This window comes from Podarcis vaucheri (genome assembly GCF_965113315.1).
Source record: "Podarcis vaucheri genome assembly, chromosome: 1".
NCBI lineage: Eukaryota > Metazoa > Chordata > Lepidosauria > Squamata > Lacertidae > Podarcis > Podarcis vaucheri.
Genome location: NC_138759.1, coordinates 8,102,890 through 8,116,321, shown reverse-complemented (window position 1 = coordinate 8,116,321; position 13,432 = coordinate 8,102,890). Strand labels below are relative to the sequence as shown.

At 44.6% G+C, this 13,432-nt stretch overlaps 1 protein-coding gene across 5 annotated transcripts in view; it reads right to left on the bottom strand.

The window, feature by feature from the left end:
- Positions 1–13,432, bottom strand: part of KIAA0586 — an 83,329-nt gene that overhangs the window by 14,729 nt on the left and 55,168 nt on the right. For all 5 annotated transcript variants that reach the window (XM_082216561.1, XM_082216563.1, XM_082216564.1 and 2 more), the window contains exons 29-32: positions 12,439–12,573; positions 12,081–12,252; positions 8,759–8,883; positions 5,541–5,628 (exon numbers count right to left, since the gene is read on the bottom strand). In XM_082216561.1, coding sequence (XP_082072687.1) covers positions 5,541–5,628; positions 8,759–8,883; positions 12,081–12,252; positions 12,439–12,573 — 520 coding nt within the window. The remainder of the gene's footprint in view (positions 1–5,540; positions 5,629–8,758; positions 8,884–12,080; positions 12,253–12,438; positions 12,574–13,432) is intronic.

Sequence of the window (13,432 nt, the reverse complement as noted above, 5' to 3'; positions counted from 1 at the left end):
TAGAGTCCTGTCTAGTCAAGTTGTGTGGGATCAATTCCAATCTGTTACCCCCGAGGATGTGGACAGGCTGCTTGGACGAGTGAAACCAACCACTTGTCTCCTTGATCCTTGCCCATCCTGGCTTATAAAAGCTAGCTGGGAAGGACTGGGCGATGGGCTTCGTGGGGTGGTGAATGCTTCCCTCCGTGAGGGAGCCTTCCCAGACTCGCTGAAAGAGGCGGTTATTAAACCGCTTCTTAAAAAACCATCTTTAGATGCGGCCACGATAGCCAACTATCGTCCAGTCTCAAATCTTCCATTCTTGGGCAAGGTGATTGAGCGAGTGGATGCTGAACAACTCCAGGCACGCCTGGAAGAAGCGGACCATTTGGATCCCTTCCAGTCGGGATTCAGGCCTCATCATGGGACTGAAACTGCCTTGGTCGCACTGGTTGATGATCTACGGCGGGCTAGGGACAAAGGTGAGAGCTGTTTCCTAGTTCTGCTGGATCTCTCAGCGGCGTTTGATACCATCGACCATAACATCCTTCTGGACCGTCTTGAGGGGCTGGGAGCTGGGGCACTGTTATACAGCTACAACTAATCCAGAACGCGGCAGCTAGACTGGTGACTGGGAGCGGCCGCAGAGACCACATAACACTGGTCTTGAAAGACCTACATTGGCTCCCAGTATGTTTCCGAGCACAATTCAAAGTGTTGGTGCTGACCTTTAAAGCCCTAAACGGCCTTGGTCCAGTATATCTGAAGGAGCATCTCCACCCCCATCGTTCTACCCGGACACTGAGGTCCCGCTCCGGGGGCCTTCTGGCGGTTCCCTCCCTGCGAGAAGCCAAGTTACAGGGAACCAGGCAGAGGGCCTTCTCGGTAGTGGCGCCTTCCCTGTGGAACACCCTCCCACCAGATGTCAAAGAGAACAACAACTACCAGGCTTTTAGAAGACATCTGAAGGCAGCCCTTTTTCGGGAAGCTTTTAATGTTTGATGTATTATAGTATTTTAATATTCTTTTGGAAGCCGCCCAGAGTGGCTGGGGAAGCCCAGCCAGATGGGCGGGGTATAAATAAATTATTATTATTATTATTATTATTATTATTATTATTAGTTGTTGTTGTTGTTGTTGTTGTTGTTCAGGGCTTTGTAAATTGGCAAGGATCTTCATCCTGGTTGGCAGCAAATGGGCAGCCTGTGCAGATGTTCTAACAAGGGTGTTATATATTGTTGGCCACGTGTCACCATCAGCAGTCTGGCTGCTCCAGTCTGCTCCAGCAGGAGCTTCCAAGCCAGGCCCAAGGGCATTCCCACATAGGGTGCATTACAGGAATCCAGACTCAAGGTTACAGAAGCATTTCTGGCCTTTACAGAAGACATAGAGATACGAAATCCTGCAGTAAGACCTACTGTCATAATTGTTTCAGCCCCATGCTTTGACTCAAATTCCTAAAGGTTTTTACTCAAGCAAGCAACAAACCAGAACTGGAAGACCAGGCATTATAAGCTTACCAAACCTTATAACCCAGGTAGCAAAATGTGCTTTGTTAGCTACTCATTTTTCTGAACAGCGGAGTAGCAACTTAGTACAGTGGTACCTCGGGTTAAGTACTTAATTCGTTCTGGAGGTCCGTACTTAACCTGAAACTGTTCTTAACCTGAAGCACCACTTTAGCTAATGGGGCCTCCCGCTGCCGCTGCGCCGCCAGAGCACAATTTCTGTTCTCATCCTGAAGCAAAGTTCTTAACCTGAGGTACTATTTCTGGGTTAGTGGAGTCTGTAACCTGAAGCGTATGTAACCCCAGGTACCACTGTACTGTAACCAACTCTACTCTGTTGTGACCTGGCCCTAAAACCTCATCAACTTTCTAGGCTCAGAGGTCTTATGGCTCTGAAATCTACTAGAAGTAGTCTGGTGTGAACCCCTCCAGTGATATCTCAAAGGGGGAGGAGTAATTACTAAACTATGAACCCAGGATTGTTCAGAGCTTTCAGATGGAAGTCTGTCCCTGAAAGCTGTCCCAGGTTCTGATTCTGGCCACTCTATAATGCCACTTCCTAAAGCCACTTCTGGAACACCAGCATAAGGCCCCCAAAACCAAGCCAAACCAAACAATCTCCATAGCCTTATCATGTTCTTGTCCTGATTTGAGCTCCACAGTTGGCTCCAATATCATCCCTTCCAGCTGAAGCATCTGGTAGGGATTTGCTATACCACAGTAAGTACTGCAATTCATTAGAATAATTTCTGGCTAATGAAGAGACGACAGCAAACTATCTTGCAAAGCCAAGTAATGAATCTATTAACCGAGGAAATGAATTCTGTGACACATAATAGCTTCCAAATCTAAGGAAGGAAGATGTCATGAGCACAGAACACGAACCCCCCTGGAAGCTTTCACAATTGCTCTCCAGACCACCCATTTCCCCATGGAAGCTGCAGCACTTGCTAGATTGGTTGCGTAAGGAATGATAAGCATTTTTGTTTCTCCTGCGTATCGCGCACACACACAAAAGATCCAGATTACTCATTTTCAATGCCATGTATTCACTATTATGTATTTATTGCTTGGTAGGAACTGGACTGGTTCCAATACTTAATTGGCTCCATGACCACAAAGTTTTCAGCGAGTGAGATTTCTGCACAACCCAATAGATAGATAGATAGATAGATAGATAGATAGATAGATGTGATGGGGAAGTGTTTATAAGTCGAATCCCCTTCTGTGACCCAGAAGAGGGCACATCCCACTGCATAAGGAACACAAATCCTGAGCGTTGCATGGAAAAGACAATGATCACTCAAACTCACCCTCTGGCCTATGGGTCAGAAAATACTGGTACTTGTGTCTAGTCCTTTCCCTCCAGTTTTGGGAACTACCAACACTTAGGATTGGGATCACAGGTGATTGCATAGTAAGTCCTATTAAGCAGCTGACTGTTCAGCTAGTTGGAAAAGGAACACTAGTATCATATATATTAAATGGATTATGCTCTATTAGATCTTATCTTTAAGCAAAAAGAACAAAAAGCAAACTTTGCCCTGTACACCCCTAAAAATGGGGCTTTCCTCCTCCCTTAAAAAGCACAACAACATTGACATGAACCCCCCAAAATCGGGGCTTTTCTTCCCAAAACGGGGGTAGATCACTGCCAGTTTTTAATTCTGTAAGTAGATTGCAGTCTCTTGGGAGTGGGCCACCCCTGTTCTATGTGAAACCCACCCTTGTCATTCTTCCTTAAAAAAAGAACAGAAGCTGCCACCTTGTGGTCAAGAGCTCATATTTAACAGATTGACTCATTCATACATGATGCAGCAGCAGTAACATGTTCTGTAATGCACATGCAGATACATGTTAGCCACATTCACAACATATGTAAGTACACACTTCTAAAAAATATCGTATATTTACAGACCCATAGATTTATTGACATTAGGATGGCTTACTTTACTCTTTTCGGCTCCTGCTGAAAACATTTTTTGTTTACATACATAGATATATAATTTTATTTATATGCTGCCTTTACAAACCATGCTCAAGGTTACTTAAAAAAGTGGAAAAAACACACAACTACAACATAACAAAAGTAGTCATAATCAATAAATGAAATATTAAAAAATAACTAAACTGAACCATTTCCACAGAAATCACAAGATCCAAAATAAAACCAATATCAAGAACAGCAACAATGCCCCCCAAACAAGACCGCAGCGCAAGAACCTATAAACCTATCCAGACTTACAGATCGTTGACATATGTTTTAAGCTGGTCTTTAGCTTATTGTTGTTGTTTTTTCTTTAGGTTTTAGACTGTTATTTTAAATTGATAACACTGCTTTGTTTTTTAACAATCAAGAAGTATATAAATTTTATGAAATAAAACAACAATAGATTTCAACTTGTTTTTTAAAAAAACAAATAAAAGGATTTCACAGAATCCTTTTCTGTGGATTTCACAGAGGATTTCACAGAGTATTTATATCCTTTTTCTTTAGTTCAAATACCACTACATGAGGCTGCTTCTCACATCTATGCTAAAATTCCCAAGGAAGTATATAAAAGTTTACCTTGAAAACTACAATATGCTTTTAGCAAAGCACATTTCTGAAATTCAGCCTCAGCTTCTATAACATGCTATTCCAATAAGCTACCAAGCTCAACTAAATTTCAACATACAAATAGGTATAAAAGATGGTGCAGTACTATTATAAGATAGAATTATAGCTTATTAATTCCAGATCCAAACAAATTGCTGTTATTTTACTTCATTGAAGGTTCTTCATTGAGGTTGAATCCTGACAAGACAGAAGTACTGTTTTTGGGGGACAGGAGGCGGGCTGGTGTGGGGGACTCCCTGGTCCTGAATGGGGTAACTGTGCCCCTGAAAGACCAGGTGCATAGCCTGGGAGTCATTTTGGACTTGCAGCTGTCCATGGAGGCGCAGGTCAATTCTGTGTCCAGGGCAGTTGTTTACCAGCTCCATCTGGTACGCAGCCTGAGACCCTACCTGCCCATGGACTGTCTCGCCGGAGTGGTGCATGCTCTAGTTATCTCCCGCTTGGACTACTGCAATGCGCTCTACGTGGGGCTACCTTTGAAGATGACCCGGAAACTACAACTAATCCAGAATGTGGCAGCTAGACTGGTGACTTTGAGCAGCCGCCGAGACCACATAACACTGGTCTTGAAAGACCTACACTGGCTCCCAGTGCATTTCCGAGCACAATTCAAAGTGTTGGTGCTGACTTTTAAAGCCCTAAACGGCCTCAGTCCAGTATATCTGAAGGAACCTCTCCATCCCCATCGTTCTACCCAGACACTGAGGTCCAGCGCCGAGGGCCTTCTGGCGGTTCCCTCCCTGCGAGAAGCCAAGTTACAGGGAACCAGGCAGAGGGCCTTCTCGGTAGTGGCACGCGCCCTGTGGAAGGCCCTCCCTCCAGATGTCAAAGAGAACAACAACTACCAGACTTTTAGAAGACATCTGAAGGCAGCCCTGTTTAGGGAAGCTTTTAATGTTTGATGGATGACTGTATTTTAGTATTTTGTTGGAAGCCGCCCAGAGTGGCTGGAGAAGCCCAGCCAGATGGGCAGGGTATAAATAATAATAATAATAATAATAATAATAATAATAATAATAATAATAATTCTCTTGGTCTTGTTGCTTAAGACAGCCTGGCCGCCCTGCTCAGAGAGGGCGAACTGGGCACTCGCTGCTCCCCCCCCCCAAATTACCTTCATCCTTTTGCCCATTTGCTACCTTGAGCACCTGCCAACTGCCGAGTGGCACTTGGGGGGGGGGAATGAACAGAAGGATATTGCACCAGTTGGTTTAAACCAGGCACCCCCCAACTCGGCCCTCCAGATGTTTTGGGACTACAACTCCCACCATCCCTAGCTAACAGGACCAGTGGTCAGGGATGATGGGAATTGTAGTCCCAAAACATCTGGAGGGCCGAGTTGGGGGATGCCTAGTTTAAAGTGACTATCTGCTACCATTAAAAAATGTGGACCAGCATATCAGTTCTAAGAGAACATAAAAGAAATAATTTACCTGGCTCTTGTGCGACTTCGGATTTCGGTTTCACACAGATGATTCTGGATTTCCTGGGTGCTGCCTGCTGTGGCTCCTGGCACTCTTTCTGTATGTCAGGTATTAAATGTCATGTTAGACCATCAACTAGATGTTGGAATGTTCAGAACAAACAAAAAACGGCTTAACAGGAACACAAGAAGCTGCCTAATACCAAGGCAGGCCATTGTTCCCCCTAGCTCCCATCAGACGTCAAGGAGATAAACAACTACCTAACTTTTAGAAGACATCTGAAGGCAGCCCTGTTCAGGGAAGTTTTTAATGTGTGACATTTTAATGTATTTTTCATCTTTGTTGGAAGCCGCCCAGAGTGGCTGAGGAAACCCAGCCAGACAGGTGGGGTACAAATAATAAATTATCATTATTATTACTAGCTCAGTATTGTCTACATGGACTGGCAGCAACCTTCCAGGGTTTCAGCAAGGAAATCTTTCTCAGCCCTTCTTGGAGATGCCACTGGAGACTGAACCAGGGACCTTCTGATTGCAGATGCTCTACCACTGAGCTACAGCTGCCCCCCCCTTTTTAAAAGCTCATTTAAGAAAAAAGGTGCATTAACTATGCATTTATCTTTTCTTAGAAAAGTGTGGATTGTAATGCATGTCCATCTTTTCAGGTAAGACTACAATCAAGAAGTAAAATTGAGCTGATTACCGTATTTTTTGCACCATAACACTCACTTTTTTCCTCCTAAAATGTAAGGGGAAATGTCTATGCGTGTTATGGAGGGAATGCCTACGGGTGGCATGCCTACGGATTTTCCTCCTCTAAAAACTACGTGTGTGTTATGGTCGGGTGCGTGTTATAGAGCGAAAAATACGGGTAAATGTGATTGTCCGTGGTTGTCAAATGTGCTAGCTGGGACAGAGGAAGGCACCGATGGTGTGGACTTAATTCAACAAAAAGGCAGGCACCGTTCCATACCCTCCAACATTTCTCCGATGAAAACAGGGACGTCCCATTCTATAACAATAATTTTACTATTTACAACCCCACACATCTTACTGGGTTGCCCCGGCCACTCTGGGCAGCTTTCAACAAATATAAAAGCATAATTACGCATTAAACATTAAAAAAAACCCTTCCCTATACAGGATTGCCTTCAGATGGCTCAGGAGAATGGCATATCCTCCAATGAAAATAGGGACATCCTAAGGAAAAGTGGGAGGGACACAGGTGGCACTGTGGGTTAAACCACAGAGACTAGGCTTTGCCAATCAGAAGGTCGGTGGTTCGAATCCCCGCCACGGGGTGAGCTCCCATTGCTTGGTCCCTGCTCCTGCCAACCTAGCAGTTTGAAAGCACATCAAAGTGCAAGTAGATAAATAGGTACCGCTCCGGCGGGAAGGTAAATAGCGTTTCCATGCGCTGCTCTGGTTCACCATAAGTGGCTTAGTCATGCTGGCCACATGACCTGAAAGCTATACGCCGGCTCCCTCGGCCAATAAAGCAAGATGAGCGCCGCAACCCCAGAGTCGACCATGACTGGACCTAATGGTCAGGGGTCCCTTTACCTTTACCTTTAAGGAAAAGTGAGACATTCCGGGATCAAATTAGAAACCTAAATCAGGGATGTCCCTGGAAAATAGGGACACTTGGAGTGTCTCCTCTTACTTTTTAGATTGCTTTTTATTAAAAAAAAATTTGGGGGTTATAAAAGTACATACATCATCTCTATTTTCAGATCGCAAAGTCTTTTCTATGGATCAGTTATATTCAATGTGAGACTTTGAAGTTGTACACAGCATAAGGTTGGGGAAGAAGAGAGCTGGGAGGGAGAGTAGGGGGGTTGTAAACTTTTGTTCTTTCACATGGTACATGTGTGAGGCTTTTGTGTCAGCATCACGTGGGAGGTTCTCTTTGTATTCATTTATTAGTTATCATTGGCACTGGGAGCCCTCCTCTTAATTCTGAGATGCATGAGACCCAGCATGCTCAAGATACAAAATTACGGCTATAACATTAGCATTCGCTAGGGGGACCTTCTTCTTCAAGGAGCTCAAAGTGGCATGTGTGGTTGTCCTCATTTAATCTCAACAACTACCCTGTGAAGTAGGCCAGGCTGAGAGGCTGTCACTGGTCACACCAAGGTCACACCCTCTGAGCTTCATGCCTGAGTGGGATTTTGAACCCTGGCCTCCCAGGTGACAGCCCAACACTCTAGCCACTGTACCACACTGGGTTGGCAGCTGGTTCTGGACCAATTATTCTGGTCTAAAATGCAGCAGATAGATTATTGGCTGGGTTTCTACTTATATACCTCTCTGATAGCCCCAAAATTGTGAACTCTCTCGCTCTCTACCCTTGTCTTTGACACCTGAGCTATATATTTTAGGACCCAGAGTATTCTCTTGTTCACAATCTGTTTTAACAGTTTTTCATGCTGCGTTTTTAAATGTAACCCGCCCTGGGATGTCACGGTGAAGGAAAACCAATAAAGGAAAACTAAGGTAAAGGTAAAGGAACCCCTGACCATTAGGTCCAGTCGTGGCCGACTCTGGGGTTTGCGGTGCTCTTCTCGCTTTACAGGCCAAGGGAGCCGGCTTACACCTTCCAGGTCATGTAGCCAGCATGAATAAGCCGCTTCTGGCGAACCAGAGCAGCGCACATAAATGCCGTTTACCTTCCCACCGGAGTGGTACCTATTTATCTACTTGCACTCTGACGTGCTTTCGAACTGCTAGGTTGGCAGGAGCAGGGACCGAGCAACGGGAGCTCATCCCGTGCGTGGGGATTTGAACCGCCGACCTTCTGATTGGCAAATCCTAGGCTCTGTGGTTTAACACACAGCGCCACCCGCGTCCCTCAAAGGAAAACTAATAACTAATAAATAGGAAAATTAATAAAGAACAACTGAAGGTAGCCCCACCTTACGTTGGGTGACATTAACACAATCCAAACAGTCTAGGTGTTTCGTTTGCAAAAATGCACACACAAACCCACAATTTATTTAGGTACACTAAGCCTGCAACTTACACGGGGGTTATGTTCCGGGGATTGCGCATAAAGACAAATTAATCTATAGTCAAAACTATACAAGGTTCAAGGGTGGGTGGGATTGCCTCAATTTTTCCCTCGAACTCCGCAACCTTTCTGCCCCTTTTAACTTTTTTTGTCCATGCCATTTAGATGCGTGCAGGTTGCAGGTTTACTGTCCTGGTCTACTAAAGATGCATTACCTGGGACGTGCCATCCAAGCGCGGTGCCAAATTGCTATCTCCCTGCGCTGTTGGAGAAACTGGTCGCTCCAGCTCAGCCATGGTCATTGGCCCACAAGTAGCAGCAGCGCCTCCAATAACTTCTCCTGAGAGATTTAAACCAGATTTAAAGCACACAGCAAAGCTAAAATTAAAAACAAAATAATACATTACTCCAAAAACAACCCTAATGAATCAAAGCGAGAGGGACCGCCATCCTCCCAAGCACCTGGGATTCTCTTGGCTGCGAAGGTGCTATTTAGACTCATTTGTAGGCTACCCTCAAAAGAAAAAAAGGAATTCTCTTGCCTACTCATCATACTCTGAGCACAACTCCCATGTCAAAATGTAGGGGGCTCTTTGTACTTCTCTGCGTGCGTACTGGTGATTTTTTTCTGGAACAACTGCAGCGTGGACTTTGCCAAGAGCCTGAGAAAGCTTTGAAACTGAGAAATCCTCAGCTTGTTCTCATTGGCATCACAAAAAGGTTTTAGCCATAAATCTCTTTAATATCACCCTTTTGAAATTTTTGCACACTGGAAAAAAGAAAACCACAGTGAATGTTTTTGAAGAGGGTTGGCACAGACAAAATGAGGCCAATCTTTTAACTGGAGATGGGAGTGTTACGTTTGCTATAACTGTGGTCAACGCTGGTACCAACCAGGTCCCCTGCTTGACTAAAGATTTTGAACTAGTGGCTTTAATCCAGTTAGCTTAAGAGTCCTGGTTAAGTAAGGAATCCATCTAGCTCAAAACTTTGGTTGATGCTGGTGCTGATATATTGCTGAATCACAGCTTAGGGGAAATTTGTGTCGGAGACAGGGAAATGAAGCATTCAATCACATGGTTAAGAGACTAGCTCTGTTGCATCAGCACTGGCCCAGACTGACTTTGTGGAATAATTTATTTTTAAGCAGAGCAGACATTAATGCACAACCTCAGAGCTCCTAAGAATCCAAGCATATGAATTTATGAGCCTTCCAAGCAGATAGGTACATTATAAAGGTTTCCAGCACAGAAAGTCATTTTATTATGTGAACGAGCAAAATAACCCAGCACACTCTAATTAAAAACAGAGTAATTTGCTGCAAGATCCACAACACATTTGCAGACTCTCTGAAAGGAACAGTATAACCTGTTGCAACATCAACAGCACTGAGCCGACTGCACTTCAACTCAGAGCTGAATTTTTTATAGCTAAGCCATTAGCTACAAAAAACACTGATTTATACTGGAAATGTTGATAGTGCCACAATTATCACTTGGCAGCTCAAGCAGACATGACCAGCTCATAAACTCTTGGAACCACTCACAGAATTTATGACATACAAAGCGAAGGCAGCTCACAAGACTGAAGACACGCTATAGGCCATGATCCCTGGGAATGCTGTACTGTATCAGTTGTCACGTGATTATTCCCCCCCACCCAAAAAATATCCAAACCGAACCCCCACTTTTAAGCAGAAAGATTAGTATAATATGTATTTCTTCAATACATACACAAGGTCAGACTCTGGAAATATGCAATATTTTATAAGAAGGTGATGTAATGGGCTATTTGATTGTTAAACTTCTAAATTATAACACAGGAACAAGACTGAAATAAAAAACAGCACTTAACCATAACTGTTGATGGATTGATGCATAGTCTCATGCTGCACCTTATACATATAATTTTTTAAAAAGGAATTAGCCTCAAAAGTGGCAGCCATTCAAAAAATAATTACCAAGAATTTTAGTTTTTCCTGGAAAAGACTCTTCTGTGCTGAATGCGCTACTCTAACTGAGCCGTGTTTTTTTCCGCGTTTGCAAAATAAAAACGCTACTCATGGAGAAGTTAGAGGTTTTCCTACCAGGTTGTTTTCTGGAAGTGGTTAACAAAGAGATCAGCACAGGAAGGTGCTTTATATATAGCCAGACAATCAGCTATCCTGGAAAAATGTGAAAAGTGAGGTGCCACAGGGTTCTGTCCTAGGCCCATTGTTGTTCAACGTCTTTATAAATGATATGGACAAAGGAATTAAGGGGATGCTCATCAAATTTGCAGATGACACCAAACTCGGAGGTCAAGCTAATGCCACAGAAGAAAGAATTGGGATTCAAAACAATAGATTGAAGAACTGGGCACAAACTAACAAAATGCATTTCAATAGGGACAAATGTAAGGTTCTGCACTTAGGAAGAACCACATGCATAAATACAGTGGTACCTCGGGTTAAGTACTTAATTCGTTCCGGAGGTCCATTCTTAACCTGAAACTGTTCTTAACCTGAAGCACCACTTTAGCTAAGGGGTGCCTCCTGCTGCCGCCATGCAGCAGGAGCACGATTTCTGTTCTCATCCTGAAGCAAAGTTCTTAACCCGAGGTACTATTTCTGGGTTAGGGGAGTCCGTAACCTGAAGCGTATGTAACCTGAAGCCTATGTAACCCAAGGTATCACTGTATAAGGTGGGGGACACCTGGTTTACTAGCAGTACTTGCGAAAAGGATCAAGGGGTCTTGGTGGACCACAAGCTTAACATGAGTCAACAGTTTGATGCAGCAGCAAAAAATGCTAGCGCTATTCTGGGCTGCATCAACAGAAGTATAGTGTCCAGATCAAGGGAAGTAATAAAGGTAAAGGTAAAGGTACCCCTGCCCTTCGGGCCAGTCTTGAGAGACTCTGGGGTTTGTGCGCCCATCTCACTCTATAGGCCGGGGGCCAGCGCTGTCCGGAGACACTTCCAGGTCACGTGGCCAGCGTGACAAGCTGCATCTGGCGAGCCAGCGCAGCACACGGAACGCCATTTACCTTCCCGCTGGTAAGCGGTACCTATTTATCTACTTGCACCCGGGGGTGCTTTCGAACTGCTAGGTTGGCAGGCGCTGGGACCGAGCAGCGAGAGCGCACCCCGCCGCGGGGATTCGAACCGCCGACCTTTCGATCGGCAAGCCCTAGGCGCTGAGGCTTTTACCCACAGCGCCACCCGCGTCCCTAAGGGAAGTAATAGTACCACTCTATTCTGCCTTAGTCAGACCACACTTAGAATACAGTGTCCAGTTTGTTGTGCCAGCGGCACAACAATTTAAGAAAGATATTGATAAGCTGGAACATGTGCTGAGGAGGGAAACCAAGATGATAAAAGGTCTGGAAAACAAACCTTATGAGGAGTGGTTGAAGGAATTGGGCACATTTAGCCTGGAAAAGAAGGGACTGAGAGGAGATATGCATTACACTGCTAACCAGTAGCAAGGGACATTTTCAAGCAAATTCCGTACTCTATTTAGGAAACCTCCAGAAAGAAAAAAAATTTAAATTTGCACCTGGAACCCTGTCATATTGTCCCGGAGATGTTGCATGTTGAGGTGGCTTTTTAGAAACCCGGCTGCTAGGCTGGTCCATGTAAACGCCACGTCCCATCAGGATCGTTTCTGCAGCTTCCGTCAGCTTCGGCCGCTGCCCCTCGCTCAGTTCCCCAGCACTGTCACTTGTGTTCTGGAGTAAACGGGAGAGAAACAGAGGTGAGAGAAGGGAGGGGGCAATATTCCGTCCTTCTAGCAATCATCCAGACTACTGTGAGGCAGATTTCCTCCCCACACCCCGCCCACTCGGACAAACACCCCACACAGAGTGGAGCATGGGATCACAGGTGTGATCTGTTGTTTTGAGAAATGAACATACCTCGCTCCGACAGATCTCTTCCTGGGAAGCAAGTGGTGCTTGGTTTAGTCTTGAGAAAAGGGAGAGGACTGGGTCCTTGTGGTATCCTCTGTGAGGTCTGTGTAACACTTGCCCTTCGCTTGGAGGATCAAAATCCTGAAAGATGAACAATATAAATGCATAAAACACAGTCAAACCTCGGCTCCCAAACGCCGAAAACCCGTAAGTAAATGCTGCGGTTTTCGAATGTTTTTAGGAACCCAAACGTCCAATGCGACTTCCACTTGAGTGCAGGAAGCTCTTGCAACCAATCGGAAGCTGCGCCTTGGTTGTCACACGTTTCGGAAGCAGAATGGGCTTCCGGAATGGATGTTTGTCAACCAAGGTTTGACTGTAAAAGAATTCATTACTGAGCTCAGTCACTCTTCTGAAGCCTTGGGAGACTCTTTCAGTGACACAGCAGCTTACTGCATTGGGGCATCGACACACTCTGTGCTGCTGCAATTATCATCATCACCATCATCATTAGTGTTCCACATATGGTCCAAGGTGATGTACAAAATATCCTGAAGGAGTGTTTCCACCCCCATTGTTCAGCCCGGACACTGAGGTCGAGCACTGAGGGCCTTCTGGCTGTTCCCTCATTGTGAAAAGGAACCAGGTAGAGGGCCTTCTCGGTAGTGGTGCCACCCTGTGGAACGCCCTCCCGTCAGATGTTAAGGAGATGAGTAATTATATAACATTTAGGAAACATCTGAATGCAGCCCTGTATAGGGAAGCTTTTTAAGGTTTAATGTTTTACTATGTTTTTATATATGCTGGAAGCTGCCCAGATTGGCTGGGGCAACCCAGTAAGATGGGCGGGGAACAAAGAAACCATTATTTTTTTCACTGTTCTGTAATAGCTTTTATAAAAGCTATTACAAAACAGTTATAATAATAATAATAATAATAATAATAATAATAATAATAACAACAACAACAACAACAACAAAAACAACAACAGGTGAGGTGT